This window comes from Branchiostoma lanceolatum, chromosome 8 (genome assembly GCF_035083965.1).
Source record: "Branchiostoma lanceolatum isolate klBraLanc5 chromosome 8, klBraLanc5.hap2, whole genome shotgun sequence".
NCBI classification, from domain to species: Eukaryota; Metazoa; Chordata; class Leptocardii; order Amphioxiformes; family Branchiostomatidae; genus Branchiostoma; species Branchiostoma lanceolatum.
Window position 1 is genome coordinate 682,425 of NC_089729.1, and position 20,677 is coordinate 703,101.

The following is a 20,677-nucleotide window of genomic DNA, read 5'->3' on the forward strand; positions in this document are numbered from 1 at the left end:
AAGGCGTTCAACACAACAAAATGTATTAGGAAGTGTGTAACTATTCACACGAGTACTTCATTGAAGTCTGTCTTGCAGCTGATGCTTTCTCCGTAGTCGAAGTCATCTCACAAAAGTTGGAACCGCCGCCCGAGGTGCAAACTCATGATCAGCGAAAAGTGTAATGTTTGATAATGGTAGGGCGTTCAACACAATAGAATATATTGGGAAGTATGTAGCTATTCACCCGACTACTTTCATTGAAGTCTGTCTTGTAGTTGATGCTTTCTCCGCAGTCGAAGTTATCTCACAAAGTTGGAACCGCCGCCCGAGGTGTGAACTTATGATCAGCCACACGTGCAGCGTTTGACAACGGTAAGGCGTTTAACACAATAAGATATATTGTATGTACATGTATGTATACATGTAGCTATTCACATGGGTACTCTCATTGAAGTATGTCTTGCAGTTGATGCTGTCTCCGAAGTCAAAGTCATCCTCACAAAAGTTGGAACCGACGCCCGAGGTGCGAACTTATGATCAGCCACACGTGTAATGTTTGACAACGGTAAGGCGTTCAACACAACAAAATGTATTAGGAAGTGTGTAACTATTCACACGAGTACTTCATTGAAGTCTGTCTTGCAGTTGATGCTTTCTCCGTAGTCGAAGTCATCTCACAAAAGTTGGAACCGCCGCCCGAGGTGCGAACTCATGATCAGCCACACGTGCAGCGTTTGACAACGGTAAGGCGTTCAACACAATAAGATATATTGTATGTACATCAGTGTGTATAGCTATTCACACGAGTACTTCATTGAAGTCTGTCTTGCAGTTGATGCTGTCTCCAAAGTCAAAGTCATCTTCACAAAAGTTGGAACCGCCGCCCGAGGTGCGAACTCATGATCAGCCACACGTGCAGCGTTTGACAACGGTAAGGCGTTTAACACAATAATATATATTGTATGTACATGTATGTATAGCTATTGACATTGGTACTCTCATTGAAGTATGTCCTGCAGTTGATGCTGTCTCCGAAGTCAAAGTCATCTTCACAAAAGTTGGAACCGCCGCCCGAAGTGCGAACTCATGATCAGCCACACGTGCAGCGTTTGACAACGGTAAGGTGTTCAGCACAATAAAATATATTGTATGTAGCTATACAATAAGTATGTAGCCAGAGTACCCTCATTGAAGTAGATCTGTCTTGCAGTCGATGCTCTCTACGAAGCTGTCGAAGTTATTTCCCAAAAGTTTGATCCAAACGAGCAGTGTTTGACAACGGTAACATGAGGCGTTCAACACAATACGATATATTGGGAATATAGCTATTCACAGGAGTACTTCCATTATGTTTACCTTCACAGAAGGGAAACATGTTGTTTTTGCTACGTTTCTTCCTCTTCTCCTCCGCACAAATAGGGTCAACGACCTGAGCCAGGCGGCTGTCACCATGGTTACTGGTAAACACCATGGTGTTTGATTACATAATGTAGCAACAAGCATTACAGAGCTTGAGAGAGGGGCTGGTCACCATGTATTCAATGTGTTTGAGTTAGTGAGAAAACAGAGCAGAAGTTTGTGAAGCTAGACCATGTGAAGGTTTACAAACATCATGTATTTGCTGGCAAATGTAACCATTCTAGTTTAAGTTTGTCTCTCTTCGAAGTTTGAACCACCGCCCAAGGTGCGATCTCGGACCAGTCGCTCGTGCACCGCTTGACAACGGCGTTCGCTGGAAATGGATGGCCTCCTCCAAATATTACAGAACTGATATTTCAGCATATTGATTTACAGGGACGCACCGATTCATCACGAGAGCAATCTACCGCGCATTTCTGCGGGCTGAGAAGCTGATACCATCCCCCCGCTAGCCGGCAATCTGCGCCCGCATACATCAGAGGTAGCCTCCTTCGCAGACTTCTCGGAGCGGCACCGTACAACATTATATAGCCTAGAACCTTCCTGTAGTTTGTAATAGAACATTTTATAGCCTAGAACCTAATTAGAACATTGTATAACCTAGAACCTCCCTGTAGCTTGTACTAGATTGAAGTAGCCAGGAGTATTTTGCCTTACATTGTACCTGTTGCAATCGTTGTGCAATAAACTTGACTTGACTATATTGGGTGGGGGTGGTACGCGATTTCTTACACGGGCCAAGGTTCTCTAATGCCGGCTTAGGGACTTTCGCCACCGAGGGAGTTTAATATGTCGCCTGAGGGACTCACCAGTAGGAGAGGCGATCGTCACTCAGGCGACGTAACTCCCTCGGCGGCGAACGTAAAAAATATACCCCCCCCCCCTCCCCCCAAATAATCGCCGCCGTCCCGGGAAGTCTGCGAAGGAGGCTTTATCAGAGGAGCGTTATAACGATATATGGCGGTGCGCAAATTCAGCAGAGTGTGGAGTGTGGAATTCTGGACTGCATAGATCAGGCAAACGTGGGCGATCTGTAATATCAGCAAAATGCAGGGGACCGCTGGCCGCATATATATGTAATGATCATTGCGTGTGTGATTTGTGATGCATATGTCAGGGAAGGGATTGCAATCGGCGGTTCTGCCGCGCTGGCAGAGATCCCTATCGGAGTCGGTAAGGCCATGTTGATACGATCATATGGATGACATCCGCGCGCGCATAAATTTTTACTCGTCCGCCCCCCCCCCAAAAAAAAATAAATCGACCATATTGTAAAACGTACAAAGCAGCTGCAAAATGAGCAAATATACACCGTAAATTGCAAAGATGATATCGGAAAACGGATACTAATGTCTTAGAATGTCGACGTCGATTCCAATTGGAAATAATAAGACGTGAAAGAACAAAAATGAAGAATTTCATTTGTTCAACCTTCCTGACCACGTAGACTTCATAATGAAGGCAACTTTTCTTTTGCCAAACGTTTCGTAATCGCACGCTTGCATCAGTTTTGGGGGTTCCCAGAGGATGTCATCCATATAATCGAATCAACATGGCCTAAATTTAATTTAAAGACATTCACTCAAAACACAAGAAAGTTTCAGCTTCGATTCACTTAACCTTAGATCAATGGATTGACTTGGAATTTAGGAATAAATTTTATGAATGGGAGACCACCATAATACATTAGCAGCATTCTGATCGTGATCTCCATTGACAGAGCCTTCGATCTGGATCCCTACCGGCAGAGTCGTCTTTTCCATAGCTCTACTGATGTTTCTACGTTTCTGACAGGTTTGACATATTCTTTGGAGTCAGTGGCTAGTTAAAAATCCCAAGTTTTTAATGATTAGTGGGTTTTATGATTTTAGTTGAAATTTCATTTTTTAGGTCTTCTTGCTATCAGCGGTAAGGAGGATATTCATATCTTACGCCAAAAAATAGTTACTCAAGCAACTGAAAAAAATTGAAATGACGTTTCAGACAGCATCCGCTGTCTTTCGTCACTGACTAAAGGGAATGATGACTGGAGAACCAGGCTTTTAATCCAGATGCTTGAGTAACAGTTCTTTGGCGTATCTTATTACATTGTATAATCTTCATCATCATATTCATATCTTGTTCTTTATGTGAAACATCGTTCTCGAAGATGATTGTCGGTGTTCTCATGCATGGCTGCACCTCTCAGCAAAGTGTGAAGCGAAGAACGTGTGACTACATCCATCACGCGGATACCGAGAACCCCGCGGCTACGAACGCCGGTTAAGTTTGACGAATCGATGGCGCGAAACATCCGCAAATTGCGGACGATCGATTCATGGTCAACAAAGCGCTGAAGATATCAAGATACATACATTAGCAAAGTGTGGGGATCTATGGGCACATTCATCAGAAAAGTGTGGGAAATCGATATTTACATGCATAGATGAATTAGGGCTCCATAGCGACATACCTTTGTATGTTTGTTTGAATATATATATAAGATGGTAGGCCTGTTGCAAATCATGTTGTCATCATTCCGAAATCACATCCGAGAACTTTGCAAACGTTGGGGGTTAAACAAAGGTAAGTTTGTTTATTAGAACAGTCATTGAATTTAAAGTATTTAAAGTAAGGTTTACACTAAAGATTGCTTCTATATTTAATTTCATAAACGTTATGGAATAGAATTTTTTTAATATCTAACTATTTTACTAAATACTTGAAACTGATACCAACTGCAAAATCACTAAACATTAGTAACGAAGTTCTGTTGAACGTCAAAAAATCCACACATGCATAAGCTCTTATTTTGTTTTATTCCGAAACTTTTCCAGATGTGAAATGTTTCTATTTTTACTTGGCATGTAAACAAATACAAACCTGCAAAATAAAGTCGCAAAACCATGTCTAAATTTGTTAAGTCGCAAAACCATGTCTAAATTTTTCAACCTTATCGCAAAAAGCCGAAAGCGAGTGAATCGTGGCTCCGTTATATTGCTTGTTTTCTCACTTCCAGCCTCAGAGAGCCTCAAATCAGGCTCTTTCTGGGGACATGATTTTTACTTGATAAGAGAAGAAAATTCTACTTACAAGAAAAATTGCTGGACATTTTTTATCAAAATTCCAAAAGCTTTGCCCTACATTCTAAATGTTGTACCGCAATTCCTCAATATGCCCTGGGGAATGCCGTATTTCATAGCTTAATCTTTATTTTTCTGTCCTCCCGTGCACTTCCTTTCTGTAGCTCTGGCGGTTTCTGCCGCAACAACGATCGAAGGATGCGCAACCGGAAGTGAGGCGATGAATGAATGCCAGCCCATCCGTACATATTTTCGTTCAAATCGCTTGCAAGAGAGTTAGTAATGTTGATAATTTGCGTGTAATCTGCGTAATGAAAAGAAATGTATTACGTGACGTATGAGTAATTTAGAAAATTTGTAAATTGTCCTTTATTACGCTTAAAAATGGCAACACAAAGGAAGAGAAGGAAAGTACCAATACTGCTGCTGCTGTGACGTAACGTTCTACTGGCCTGTCAATCACTTACATGTGAATAAAAAGAATGGTATCAAAAATTCTCAATATCTCTGTCTTCTATGCACTTAAATGATTTAGAATATTACTCCTTGAAAAATTGAAGTAACTTTACAAGCAGGATATCAACAAAACGTTAGATCCCGAGATGCCACAGACTCTGTTTCTACATCCGGGCTACATGATGATGATGATGATGATGATGATGATGATGATGATGAAAAGTAGGACAATCACTAGAAATACCTTTCGTGATTTTACATCCGGGCTACATGATGATGATGATGATGATGATGATGATGATGATGATGATGGAAAGTAGGACCAGCAATAGAAATACATTTTATGGTTCTACATCCGGGCTACATGATGATGATGATGATGATGAAAAGTAGGACCAGCACTAGAAATTCGTTCCTGATTCTACATCCGGGCTAGATGATGATGATGATGATGATGATGATGATGAAAAGTAGGAAATCACTAGAAATACCTTTCGTGGTTTTACATTCGGGCTACATGATGATGATGATGATGATGATGATGATGATGATGATGATGATGATGATGATGATGATAAGATCGGGGTTCAGAAAAATGAAGTTTCTAGATGATGATGATGATGATGATGATGATGATTATGATGAAAAGTAGGACCAGCACTAGACATACGTTTCATGGTTCTACATCCGGGTTATAAGATGATGATGATGAATATAAAAAGCGGGATCAGTCCTTGTAATGCGAGACGTTTATATCAAACAATAACCAACCTTTCGTATTCTTATGGACCAACTAGGTCAGAAATGTTTTTTTCCACGACATGCCTGGGACATTAGTTGATGATTTATGAAACTTGACCCGACACACAGACCCCTTCATTCGGCCATTTTTCACCCGGGTGCGGAAGTATTGGTCTTGGGGGGGTCAGGCGGCGGGTTAATGTGCAGGCGTGAGGGATGGGGCGCTGACGCGGCTGGAGACAGCTGATAACCGGGCCGGCCGTCCCGAGGAAATGATGGGGGAAGAGACGGAAACACACCTCACTTGTCAGTTGTCACTCCGCTCATTGTATGACGTTCTTGAGATTCTTTTGAACGTACTTTTCTTCCTGTGGACTCAGTGTGAACGTACAGTTTTTTCTGGGAACCAGTTTTGTCCTATGAACGCTCAGTGAAGTACATTGATAACAAAGTTGTTTGATATCTAATTGAACTTACCATTTATTTTCTTGTGAACTTTTTGTGAACGCACCGTTTTTTTCCGGGGAACCAGTTTTGTCATATAAACGCTCACATTTAACGTTATTTGATATTCGACTGAACGTACCATTTTTGTGTGAACTTATCGTGAACGTACATTTTTTTCTTGGAACCAGTTTTGTTCTATAAACACACTTAAGGATATTGTTTGATAACAAATTTTGTTTGATATTCGATTGAAAGTACCATTTATTTTCTTGTGAGCGTCTTGCGAACGTACTGTAGTATTCCCTCGGGACAGCAATTTGTCATGTCAACGCTCACTACGCTAGAATTTTAAAACACAGGACAATTCTCGGATAATTCTCGTTTTTCTTGTTGCCAGAAGTTAGTTCGCTTTCACATAATCATATATCTAGACTAAAGAACATTTTTTATTATTTTACCCTCTGGCAGAATCGATCCCAAGACTGCCGCGTATGCACCGAACACGCTCCCGACTGAGCTAACTTTGCTTGGGCAGGAAATATTTCCTTCCAGATAAGAGTATCTAATGAATTCTGCCATGATGTTTAGAGATATAGAGACCAGTGTTGGTACGATATGTCGTGCGCTAATTGCTTTGATTTTCTGAAAGAAACAGTGTACTAAGCCTCTGGAGGAACCGTCATGGGCTGTTAGCTCCTTCATTCATAAAGTTAAGTTACACATTCATTACTACCTTCTATAATATATTCATTCATCGGTTTATTTACTTTCATTTAGTAATGATAGTAACCTTTGTTCGGACTAGCTTGGACGGTAGATGGTCCGTTTGTGGATTTGGCCTTTGTTACTTCTTTCTTAAATCACAACTTACAATACGCTTCATTCTATACGCCGGTATCTCCTGGACTAGTGGATCACATCGGAGGGCGGCTGTATGAAGTAGAGTGGACTCATTTCTCAGCTAGCCGACATCTATCGCACCGCAGTCTGAATAAACTTCTGAACGGGAACTATTCGGCTCCAGATGTCTGACTGAGGGATGGCTGCGGCGCGATAGATGTCGGCCAGCGAGGAATGAGCCCACTCAACTTTATATGGCAGGGTGGCTGTGTCCTCTCCTACAACCGTATTAACTATATTCCCTGGCGTTCTTGGTTAGACATTAGTTTATAGTTCTTGACAATGTGTAGATGTATGTGTAAACTATTCTTCTGTTGTGACCTGTATTTAACCCAGCGGGTATGTGTGTACATTGAACATACGGTCTTCACATTATTGTATCCTTGGTAAAGGCAATTTCCACGACATTCCACCAAGGTGTAAAATGGGTACCTGAATTCGGCTGGGGAGGTAAAAGTCGGTGAAAGTAGAGGGATGGGTTTTGCCTTCTAGTACTGGGCCCTAGACACAGTGGATAACAACCTTGCGACCTGAAAAGGACTATGAGACTACCTTTACCTTTCATTTACCATGCATGTAGACATGTACAGGATCAGGGCAGATAGACGAACGTCCCTCTGCTAACAGTAGATGCCTTTGACAAAATTTTTTAAGTATTAACTGTGTGTGTGTTGAAGAGTATAGAGGTAGGGGAGCTTACTTCTATGTGTGGTAGATGTCCACTATAACAGCTACTAGTAACTGGAAAGATGGAAAATGTATGAATGAATATGAATTTCATGTTTTATAGTGTATATTAAGACTAATAGCATCAATTCTGTGTCTTTCTTTAACGAGTTAACAAGGACTGACGTGTCTTAAGACAGTACAAATAGAAGCTGACCATTGAAAGACGACAGGAATTAAAGAGTCGTGACACAGAACGCAAATGAAAATATATAATTCTCAACTATATTTCACACACTTTGGAAAGAAGGAATGCAGAGTACATGTACATTGTCCATCGATTTTTTTCCTCCAGGGCCTTCTTATATCACATGAGTGTGTTTTACTTTTTCTTTTAAGGAGATAGACCACAATACATACAGGGCCACCATTTAAAGCCATTTCTTATCAAAATTCTCGGCTCGATGCCAAGACTTGAACATTTCTCTCTCTTGTCTTATGACTAAATAAGAGGTCTTGCAACTTTTCCCCAAGAATACCCCAAGTAAGATTTTCCTGATGACATTTACATACAAAATGCTGATGGTGTAAAACCTGCTGACCTCCAATATGACCTCTTCTGGCACAGGTTTAGTCCTCCATTTTGGTTGGCAAGGTCACACATTCAAGGACATGTTCTACAAAATGGACGCATCAAAGACCATACAAAAGTTCTGTGCAAAGATCAGTTTTTACATACATTGTCTTTCCTATACCCAACATGTGATTGTCTGTTCCTCCCTCTGTGTATCATTTACAAAGAAAAAGAACATTAAAACCCCAAATCTTTCAAATTCTGTTTCTCAACAACACAAAAGTTGTAAAGGACAGACAACGTTAACATATCAACGTCCATACCCATTTGCACTTTCACAAAATCTTAAAGTGACATTCTTCTTAACATCCACAAAAAGTTGCATAAACTGTTCTCAGAACACAAGCGGCCCTTTGTACCTTGTTTTGGTGCCTTTTTATGCATTTGTTAAGTTTTGGCTGTGATCTTTTTTGGGGCAACACATCCCAGTGGCCAAGTGTAGAAATGATAGAAGATATAAGTTAAGAGCCTGAACTGTCAGATGGTCTCTCAAGATGGTTGGTCACATTATGAGTTTGTGTTTATTTCTCACTTCACTTTAAATTGGTATATCTGAATTTCAATTGTTGAGTAGCAATGTAGATTTTATCATCATACAAATATCTTTGAAAATACAAAGCAACCATTTGCAACAATAATACCCTGCTACTAATCATACAAAAAGTCAGCTAATAGGGTTTTTCTCAACCTTTCTGCCCTTCTTCAGGAAAATACAAGATGCCGTGAGACTTGCTACTTTTATCTGACATATTTGCAACACTTTGGGTCTCTCAGAGCCAAATAGTAACGACTTTGTGGCCTTCTGCACAAGTAGAGAGTATTTCTTTTGTAAAAAGAGTCAATGGATGAGGGCAAAACAAACCCTGACAGTGGAATTTTCCACTGCAAATATTTCCCCTCATCTTAACCATGATAACATCTTCACGCTAGTGTATAAAACTGGGTATAATTAACAATATTATTCCAATCAGAAAGCTTATATCTACAGCTCTTGTTTCACACATGCACACGAAACGTCAGTAAAACAAAATAGCCATTTTTTCATCTGTTTTGTTACAAAGGGATATATCATACTGTCGCCACCATACTGCCTGACTCCGCGTTATCAAAGGTGGAAAAGGTCGTTAAACTTCGACTGGAGTTTATTCTCTCGTTGTTGTGCTGGTGAATGTCAGGCATGGAGAAGGTGTTCATGGTGGTGTGGTTGAGTCCCATCCCGTCCGCGTTTGTGATGGTGTACGGCGGCTTCTCGTCCTGCGTGATGTCGATCGTGCCGTCGATGATGTTGCGGTGGTTCCTGTCGATCGTGCCCGCCCTGTCGATGGTCACCATCCCGGATCCCACCGGCAGGTTCACGTACTGCGAAGCCACCTCGCTCACCCCCGACACCGTGGTCACGTTCCGCATCGTCATGGGTTTTGCGTCGACGTTCCGGTCTCTGTGGGTTTTCCTCTTCTTCATGACCTTCCACACGACCAGCAACACCACGCACAACACGATGGAACCGATGCCGATACCAACATTCGTCCAAAGAAACCGCGAAGATGTGGTCTCGCCCTTGTTCGGGGCCGACTCCCCACTCGGAGGCGACCACATGAAACCACCCTTCGGTTTTACCCATAGTTTAGTTGTAGCTTTGTCGTGTAGACCATTTACATTCTCGGCAATGCAGGTGAAGTCCCCCCTGTCATCCAAGGTAGCCTTGGAAATAAACAAGGTGCCATTATCCAAGACCACCATGCGGTCATTGTTTGAAGAAGTGACTTTCTTTCCGTTCGGCGTAATCCACCTCACCGTAGGCGGCGGGTCTCCCTTAGCTTCGCACGGCAGAGCAATGGACGCCCCCTCCTTCACGCTTTTCCTGTTTGGGGGTACCCTGATAACGGGAGGGGGGCAGGTTAAATCCTCCAGAGCAACGTTGTTTAACCTCCTCCCCTGCAACGGCTTGGGCTGCCCGCACGTCACAACCGTGTCGGCCAGATTACGCCCCTTCAGCCATCCGGGCAGCCACAGCAGTCTGCAGTCGCACATCCAAGGGTTGTCGTGCAAGTCGAAGATCCGGAGCTTCGGCAGCGCGCTCTCGCTCAAGGTGAGAGTCTGCAGCCGGTTGTTGGACAAGTCAAGGGACTCCAGTTTGAGCAGGTTACGGAACGTGTCATTCCCGATGGTCGCGATCTGGTTCCCTCCGAGGTACAGTTCCCTCAGAATGACGACGTACTGGAAAGCGTCGTTGTCTAACCTGTCCAGGAGAAGCCCGCCCATCTTCAGCGTTGACAGGCTCGGGAGGTATCGGAAAGCCAGACTGGGCACCCGCGTGAAGTTATTCTGGCCCATCATGAGCAAACTCAGGTTCTCCAGACCCTTGAAGGTTTCTTCAGGTAAGTAGTTCAACTGGTTGCCCCAAATCTCCAGGTATTCCAGGTAAAACAGGTCCTTGAAGATCATGGCCGGCAGAGTTTGCAGCCGATTGTTGCTTATATCCAACCAAATAAGGTTTTCCAACCCGACGAACAGCCCCAGAGGTAGCTCCTTCAGCTGATTCTGCGAGAGAATGAGCCGTGTCAGCTGCGTAAGACCGTTGAAAGCTTTCGGGTGGAGGTCCGTGAGTTTGTTGGCGTAGAGATGCAGCACTCCCAGCGACTTCAGGTTCACAAACTGGTCCTCCTTGATGCTTTTGATCTGATTGTCGTTCAGACTGAGAGTCGTTGAGGCGTAGGGCATATCCTGGGGAACCTGGTCCAGCCCCCTGTTGGAGCAATCCACCTTATTCCCGTCGCTGCAGACGCACATTTCAGGACAGGCGTCCGCTCCCGCTGCAACAGCAAGGAGGCCGGCAAGCACCAGCACGGCCAGAAACACTCCCGTTAATTCCATCTTAGTCCTGTCAGGGTTCCGCGACAGACAGACAGACAAGAGCTGGTGAGACGCCACAGACAGCTTGGTGCGGCAGGCCGATTTCCGGAGCACGAGACAGTCCCTCTCAGATCGCAGACTGGATAAACCCTGCAGGAACACAGTGAATACGGAGACAGAATTAGGCCAGGACAAAACGGAGGCCACATGTGAAACACCTTGCAGGAAGGTTTGCGGGTTTAGCGGCATTGCCGCCATGGTCATTAAGATAAGCCGGCTGCAGCCCCTTATCGGCTCTGCCCCCACACTCCGGCCATTGATTTGGCATTACTCACTTTTTGTTAATTTTATGTCTTCTTAATGTATTGATTTACCTGATCTTCATTGTCCCGCCATTTATCACTATTTATTCTTACACGCCGGCCAAATAAGCTATCGATTTCCGTTTGGTCGTGGTCATTTCCCGCTGTCGGAACAAAGGATTCACTTAAAGCTCTTTCTCATTGCCGCCACACATCACTTACCTCTTCATCTGCCCCTCTAAGCTCCCTTTCCTCCCCCCTCCACAACACGTCAATCTCCCTGCACCGAATGCCAGACGCATTTTGAAGGCTGATCCCTTATCAGTATTGGGGAAAGACGGCTCAATGAGGTGGAATGGTCCCGGAGATTCCACAATTCTGTTTCCATTCAGCGTGCGGCGGCCCTGCTGGCAGTGCGACAGATTGCCAGGTGTTGGACCCATTAGCATTTAACTTTTAGCCCACTGAGTAGCCATTTGGCACCCGATTCTCTATCGGTTACAGGCTCAGGCAGCAGGGAGAAGGTTAAATGAAGACTGGTGGTGATGAAATGAATTTACTCTGCAGCAATGGTCAGATAATGTAACAGTTCAGTTCATAGCCCTGATCCAACAACCTTGTCTTAACTTGCTATTCTATTGAACCATCTGAAATTGTCTTTACTTCATTAACATATATATTCAGAGGTTTGGTATAAAAACCTAGTTCTACCAGATCTGTCCTTAGTCACTGACGAAAGATAGCGGATGCTATCTGAAAAGTCTGACTGTTTCAAAATTCTATCCAGTTGCTTGAGTAACTATGTTTGGCATACCCCCGATCATTATAAACCCTGGGGAGCTGATGGGCAGGGGTACATTCTGGCCTGGTATACGTACGCTGGGTCAGACTCTGATAAAATTTCTGTGCCAAGTGACTGGATGAACCTTCAGTATTTCAATCCAGTTATGTGTGACTGAATCTGATTGTCAAATCTCACTACTAGTACTATTACTGTATTGAACCCCAAGACCATTCTCCTTTACTTCATTTCATCAACGCACCAGAAAATGCTTAGCCTAACATTGTGACATGCAAAGAAAGACCTTCATTTACATGATTCAATGGCTCAATAGTACATTGATTTCATGGTCATTAGCGTAACATTTTTGTCTCAAGAGCCAGCTTCAACTTTATATGGTAGTTCTAAAGGGGCATAAAAATATTGCATGTCACAACAAATACTGATAGAAAGTCCACAAGTACATGTATATGAACTAACTAGCCGTGGCAACTAACGAAGGGTGTTTTTGCTTGATATTACATATACTTCTATGCAATATCGAACAAAAACACCCTTCATTAGTCACCACAGCTAATGAACTGACCAGTCCGAAACCACTACAAGTCACAAATACAACATAGGAGAGACATGGGTAAGGAACACTTAAATTAACAATTGTTATAGAATAGAGTGAGACCTCCATTACTTTGTAGAATATCATGCGTCAGAGGAGCGAAGTACATGTACACAAGTTATGCATGGTCTCTATCGTGGGGGCCATTGCACAATTTTATTGGACGCTTAGTTTTCCCTCTTCAAGTCTCTATGGGAAGATTTTGGAAAGAAAGTGGTATCCGAAATCCATCTTATTCTTTGCGTGTTTTAAGGGGATGTGGCACCAGATTTCGTCATGGGACAGATAAAGAAAAACACATCACTTCAGTTTAAAGCCCTTCACATTAAAACACACATGAACAAAACTTTGCATCTTAAAACTCTCTTTTACACCCCATCTAAGTGCCCTTACTTTTAGTTATGATTTAAAAGTAACTTTAGGTGACAAAAGGTCATGAACGTTGAGGACTCAGAAATACATGTTATGGTTCCCATCAAGGGAGGCATTTTAAAATTTTATTGTACAATTGGTTTGTCTTCTTGTCTCTGTGGGAAGATTTTAGAGGAAAGCGGTATCCGAAATCCATCTTCTTCTTTATGTTTTAAAGAGATATGGCACAAGACTGCATCATGGGACTGATAAAAGTTTGAAAGAAAAACGCATTCTTCAGTTGTCCCTTGAGTTCACATTTCCACACACATGAACAAACTCTGAATCTTTAATCTCTCTTTTTCACCCCATCTAAGTGCCCTTACGTGTACTTCTGTAATTATTCAGCAACTTTAGGAGACTACAGGTTATAAACGTTTGAGGACTCAAAAACACATGTTATGGTTCCCATCAAGGGAGGCATTGCAAAATTTTATTGGACAATTGGTTTGCCTTCTTGCCTCTGTGGGAAGATTTTGGAAGAAAGCGGTATCCGAAATCCATCTTCCCCTATTACAAGTAGTGTTTTAGGTCATCAACCTTTGAGGACTCAGAAACACATGTTATGGTTTGCATCAAGGGAGGCATTTCAAAATTTTATTGGACACTCATTTTGCCATCTCGTCTCTGTGGGAAGATTTAAGAAGAAAGCGGTATCCGAAATCCATCTTCTCCTTCAAGTGTTTGAAAGACGAAAGGCACCAGTCTTCATCGAGGGGCTGATAAAAGTTCTAAAAAAACAACACTCTGCATTCATCCTTTCAACTCATTTTGACCAAACTATGCATCTTCCATCAATATTCAACACACTACCTACATTCATTGCATTGTGTAAGTGCACTTATACATAGTCTAGTATCAATTCAGCACCTTAAAACTAATTTAAAGGTTTGATAAGTGTACATGTTACGAATTCGATATAGTTGGAGCTGGCATTTATACGAACCATGATGATTAAATTGTGGCACATGAATTCTAGTAAGACGATGATTTAACTTAAGCATCATGAACATGGCAAACGTTATAAGTATGCTGAGGGTCTTATACTTATAGAATTAAACTGACTGTCACCAACACTTTTTGTTAGGTGGTTATAAAATGCTCTGAAACATTGACATGAAAACGCCCTACATGTACCTCTTAAAGCTATCATTCACTCAGACAATGTCATTTGAGTAGACGCTTCTGAATCATCAAATTCTGACTACAAACTGAGAAACATTGAAAATACACAAATTTCAGCCCACCTTATCAACTCCGCGCCACTAAAACAAAAAGCCCAGACGAGTTTCGATGTTCTGCCCTCATCTGCATTCGAGCAGCGTTCCCTCCTAAGTCATTTGGATAATTAAACCTCTGACGGATCTACTGCAAAGCCCGGGGCTGAGCAGCTTCCACCACCCAGCCATGAATTTTGCTGGTAATTATCCCTCGCAGACTAGTCAACACTACACAGTGTTCTCACTCCGGTGGAAGGCATTCAGGACTTAACTGGCAAATAAACGGCACGCATTTGGGCAGGTTCCTTAGTTAACAAGTCTTAGAGCTGCTTCTGGTTATCCCTCGCAGACTAGTCAACACTACACAGTGTTCTCATTCCGGTGAAAGGCATTCAGGACTTAACTGGCAAATAAACGGCACGCATTTGGGCAGGTTCCTTAGTTAACAAGTCTTAGAGCTGCTTTTGGTCATTCCTTGCAGACTAGTCAACACCACACAGTGTTCTCATTCCGGCGGAAGGCTCTCAGGACTTAACTGGGAAATAAACGGCACGTATCTGGGCAGGTTTCTTAGTTAACAAGTCTTAGGGCTTCTTTTGTTCATCCTGTTATCTGTAAGCTCTCATTTGCGATTCGCACAAAAGCTCATCCAGTTCTGTATTATTGGAACGTGTCGATGAGTTTGGGCTAAGCCGATAACTATTTGCTAACTAAGCCAAACCTAGTGAAAACAATCTTAATATCATTCACTTGTAACTTGATATAATATGTAGTGCAGAATGCTGCAGATGGTTTGCAGATTTCTGCAGATGGTTTGCAGAATTCTGCAGATGGATTCCAGAATTCTGCAGATTGCTTCCAGAATTCTGCAGATGGCTTGCAGAATTCTGCATCCAAATGCAGAATACTGTGCAGAATTCTGTAGAACTGACCTAGACTTCTGGGACCTAGTTGTTAACATATACTGAGTCAACTATTCTAACTGAATGAAGGTAATCATTTTACCATCCTACCTCCTATAAAAAGCCCTATATCCTCCTTTTTTATGCCCAATTGCCCAAAGTAATGCTCTCTTGTTGACATATCATTTAAATCTAAGATAATCATGGTGTTTACTCTATAGGTAATAGAAAAAACTTAATGTATATAATAGGTTCTTGCATGGTCACTGCAAATGCCTGTTTTAATCTTATGGCATAATGTACTACAAACTTAGCTGAGCATCTATCAGAAGAGCCTTGTAGGATTGAGATGATGGTTTAAATTACAGCACAATCTTTAATAAAATGGTGGCGTCGTGTCGCCATAACAGTTAGGGTATTTGGCCCAAGACCCAGACATACTGGGTTCAAATTCCCTAACATGCCACTGATGTTGTGCCCTTGGAAAAGGCACTTAGCACAACATTCTTCACTCTGCCTAGGTGTAAAAATGGGTACCTGACTACGGTTAGGGAGGTAAAAGCAGTGGGCTCTGCCTTCAAATATTGTGCATAGACACAGCAAGAAACAACCTACTGACCCTACAGCCTCAAAAAGGCTATGGGACTACCTTGACAATCTTATAAATGTTTCAGTTCCTTCGTTGTACCATAAAAACTCCCCTTCATATCCCGCCGTGTGCAAACATTCAGTCGCCTTGGTTCATTTCTCATTTCTCAAAAATGCGCAGGTTTGTCAAGCCAGAATGTGCGCGGAAAACGAGTTTACTGTAACCTTCCTTTACATGCGGATATTACACCCGACGTTATGTCCCTAATTCACTCCCAATCGCAGTAAGAAAGTAATTTCTTGCTCGAAAACCTCCGAGGCACATCAGCTTTATGACCCGCCTGGAATGAACCGTTCGCAGGTCCCATAAAGATTCCGACTTTACGGCTAACATAGATATAAAATGTGATCGCGGCCGCCTTACATCATTGCGGCGGCGGTTCTAGCGGGGGAGCTGGGGCCAGCAGGGTTCCTCTGATTTCAATTTCACAGTCGCCATTATCTGTGGCCACTTACCATGCAGGGGGTCAGGGGTATAAAAGGCTTGATAACTCTTTATGGTCGGCTGTAAGTGCTTACAAAAGGCTGCACCACAAAATAACAAAGAAGGACCTGGCGTGGGCTTGAATATGAATCTCTCTCGACACACACTACTGAATTCATACTATAAGAATATTCAAAAGTAAAATGGCAATATTAAGCTGACTGGTAAACCCTGGGGTTGTAATTCAAACAGCTTAGCCCATTAAAACGTCTTGTTTTGCTGCATTCAGAACGAAACAACAGAAAGGAGGATTAAGTTTCAAAACCAAATGTCAAGAAAAGTTCAGCCATCTTAGCCCACGTCAATGCATTTTCTTTGTTCTCTGACCTGAAAATTTAGTAAGGGGTCAAGAGGAAACCAGTGGGCTGGGATAAAAGAATTTAAAATGATGCATTTCCAGTGTTGTTAAATCCATCAGATACAACATTGATGACCTGAGGTTGTATAATTGAGAGTTTGTTGCAGTTAACTTTAAATACTGCACATAGCTTCTGTCTTTGTAGATTCTAACAGCTTGTAGAAGATGATTTAATTTTTCAGTATTGCTAGAATGAGAATAAGCTACATCTCCATCGCTGTCAGCACGATCAGATACAACATTGATGACCAGGCTGTATAATTGAGAGTTTGTTGCAGTTAACTTTGAATACTGGGCATAGTAGATGCTAACAGCTTGACGGTATAGAAGAATCTTCAGTATTGCTAGAATGAGAATAATCTACATCTCCATCGCTGTCAGCACGATCAGATACAACATTGATGATCAGGCTGTATAATTGAGAGTTTGTTGCAGTTAACTTTAAATACTGCACAACGCTTGTCTTTATAGATTCTAACAGCTTGTACAAGATGATTTAATTTTTCAGTATTGCTAGAATGAGAATAAGCTACATCTCCATCGCTGTCAGCACGATCAGATACAACATTGATGATCAGGCTGTATAATTGAGAGTTTGTTGCAATTAACTTTAAATCCTGCACATAGCTTCTGTCTTTGTAGATTCTAACAGCTTGTACAAGATGATTTAATTTTTCAGTATTGCTAGAATGAGAATAAGCTACATCTCCATTGCTGTTAGCTCGATCAGATACAACATTGATGACCAGGCTGTATAATTGAGAGTTTGTTGCAGTTAACTTTGAATACTGGGCATAGTAGATTCTAACAGCTTGACAGTATAGAAGAATCTTCAGTATTGCTGGAATGAGAATAAGCTACATCTCCATCGCTGTCAGCTCGATCAGATACATCATTGATGACCAGGCTGTATAATCGAGTGTTGGCTACAGTTGTTCCCCTGCAGAGGAAAGTGTTTAAGTTGAATAATTCACGTTGAACATGCCCGGCGAGACCTCTACACAGTTGCCTGAAGGAGTTGTGACTCCGCTTTTCATGAATGTTTTACTCAGATTGGTCCCAGCACAGGAATTTGTGTTTGGGATTTATTGGTCTGCCTACAGCAATGTTATTTTGCCTGGCGTAGAGGTTGTTGGCCTCTACTGCGAGGGAAACTGACCAGAGATAAATACATGTAACAGCACTTGTAGATACATGTAGGCTATCAAAGATTGGGTGACAATAATTACCTACTTCATTCCTGTTTGCCATGAAAATACAGTATGGTAACAAAGCAACTGGGTAAATATTCTTGATTTCAGTCCGTACTTGATGAACTGTATTGGTAAACCGACATCTTACTCTTTTTCAAAATGTTCCTTTTGTTCGGCAACACCATTCTGTTCCAACATCCCTGTGTTCCGGCACCCCTATTTTGTTATGCCCCAATGTTATAAGACCTCTATGTAAGGGTGAGGGTTAGGGTTAGTTTAATTAGGCGGTGTCAGAACATAGGGGTCTTGGAACATAGCAATGTTGCGGCTTTGACATAATAAACCAGCTTTGTAGACATGTAGTCAGGCACTAGCTGGCCATCCCTTTGTATTGTTTGCGTGTAAATATATCTAATATACGCAACCACACTTAGATAGTTTTGCGCCTGTGGCTGACCCCTGTACGACATCATGGTTACAGCATGATGAAATGTTTTTGCCTAATCAGGGCGGTGCCCCCCTCCCGCCGCTGAGCATGAGTTATGCGACCCCAGGAGCGGGGTCACCGCCTTTGGTTACCGGGTGTGTCTGGAACATCTGGATACCTGGCAACGGTTATACCCTTACACTGTAGCTGAACCTGGATTTAGTTGGGGGGGGGGGGGGGGAGCACATACAGAAATTTAGGACTGATGGATCTTTAAAGTGTCAAGACAAAATGTTTAACACTTATAGTTATACAGGTGCCCTGTCTCGTTTTCACTGCAAAATGCAAGTTTGGATACCTGACACTTGCTGGTATGGGTTAAACTATGCAACTATGCAATGAAAACTGAGTGAACATTATTGCAACTAAGTGCAGTACATGATAGGGCTGCAGCCCTGACAGGATTAGGAAAGGAAAGTGATCTCAAACCAGTTTAGCTCAAATGAACAGATGAGCTACTCTTCCACTGGTCGTGACAGAGAGGACAGACGCTATGTACAGTATTTACAGGTTCATTGTACCGGGGAAATTCCCCTAGCTCTTCTCGACAAGCACAATGAATAGTGGACCACGGCTTAATGTCACGTCCTAAGGACTGCGACCCTTTCCGGTAGCGTGCATGTTGGGTGAGCGACACAGCCGGGATCAAACCCGGGGCTTCTAGTTCCAGAGGCAACAACTGGACTACACACGCTACATAAACAAATGAATTAGGAATGACAAGTTACAGTTCACTGCTCATCTTATAATAATGTACTAAAAAAACTCAAGCCAGAAGAATTTCTAAATACTTTATGCTACTATACTAATAAATACATTAATATCATATAATACTATACAAGAATGCCTACCTTTCTTGTCACAAACAGTGGAAGGAATATCTAAAGCCAAAAACTGGATTGAAGATAATACTTCTTCACCCCTTTTTCACCTGTTGGTTGTCAGACAACCCACCCTTCAATGTAAAATGTTATTGCTCAAGGCTATGATTAGATACTTCAGCACCTTACTGGTGTGGATTTTATTTGTTTACCACAAATGGTGATCCCTGTTGATTTACAATACTGATAATAACATGCCTTCTTTGAAAAGTTTTATGCTGTATACCCAATGTACTCGTTTAAATTATGCTGAATACCCAATGTACTCGTTTAAATGCAATCATTCTTTCTAATTAAATCAGTAAAAATCAAATCACCATTAACTTTAATTGGTTCAGCATCGTTTTAGAACTGCAGTACAAAACTATTGGTAGGATTTTGATGTAAAATTCATAGCTAGGGCTCGACCCCTCTCTCCTTTACGGCGTTTGTTTATTTACGGCCAGAATTTATGTTGGCGGGGCCAAATTAGAATAACGGGGCTTACCTTAATCATACATGGGGTGGGGAGCAGGTCTGCAGACCAAAGAGGCAGGTTAGGGTCAGGGACATCTGGCACATTTGTCTTTTCTAATGATGTTTACCAAAATATGCATGGAGTCTGGCTTCTAAAACAGGCTCTGTTTTTCACCTGCGAGAGGACCTGGGGGTGGAATGAAGGAAATGATGTATAAGGCTTCCTCTAAATATTAGGTAGAATCTACAGCAAGATTTGTTACTGAAGGAGAACTAAGAAGTGTTATCAAAACAGGCATGAGCAGAGCACCAGAAGATAAGCATCAGAAAGGGCACAACACTTACAAAGCACCAAGCAGAGAATAGCACCTTGAGCTTATGTCTAGTGTAGAAATAGACGTTAAGCAAGGACAACAACAGCAACAACAAAATACATGTATGTTTCATGTTGTTACGCAAAAATCCTTCTCTAGGGAGCCAAGAATGATAACTAAAGTAGAACTGCAGCTCAAAGATACAGGTCATTGCCATGAGTAAACATCGATGATATCATGGGTATCTGGCTGAAGCATTTGCTAATATGTTCAATATATATTGTCAAACACTCACTCTGGAAGACTTTATTTGGTAAGCTTGTTTTCTGCTGTTTTGTGTTGTTCAAACCAAGCACTTGGAGAGGGATCTCTGGAGATCTGCCTCTCAAAGAGGCAGGTCAGAGTTGCAGCGTACGGGTCATGGACACCCTGCTGAAGTATTTGTCTTTCTTCCTGATATTCAT

The 20,677-nt window shown here is 42.1% G+C and overlaps 1 protein-coding gene across 4 annotated transcripts in view; it reads right to left on the reverse strand.

Moving 5' to 3' along the window:
• Nucleotides 1-7,931: 7,931 nt before the first annotated feature.
• The window catches only part of LOC136440300 (leucine-rich repeat-containing protein 4B-like), a 282,914-nt gene continuing 270,168 nt past the window's right edge, over nucleotides 7,932-20,677 (reverse strand). For all 4 annotated transcript variants that reach the window (XM_066436258.1, XM_066436256.1, XM_066436255.1 and 1 more), the window contains one exon: nucleotides 7,932-11,310. In XM_066436258.1, coding sequence (XP_066292355.1) covers nucleotides 9,376-11,181 — 1,806 coding nt within the window. In that variant the 5' untranslated portion in view covers nucleotides 11,182-11,310 and the 3' untranslated portion in view covers nucleotides 7,932-9,375. The remainder of the gene's footprint in view (nucleotides 11,311-20,677) is intronic.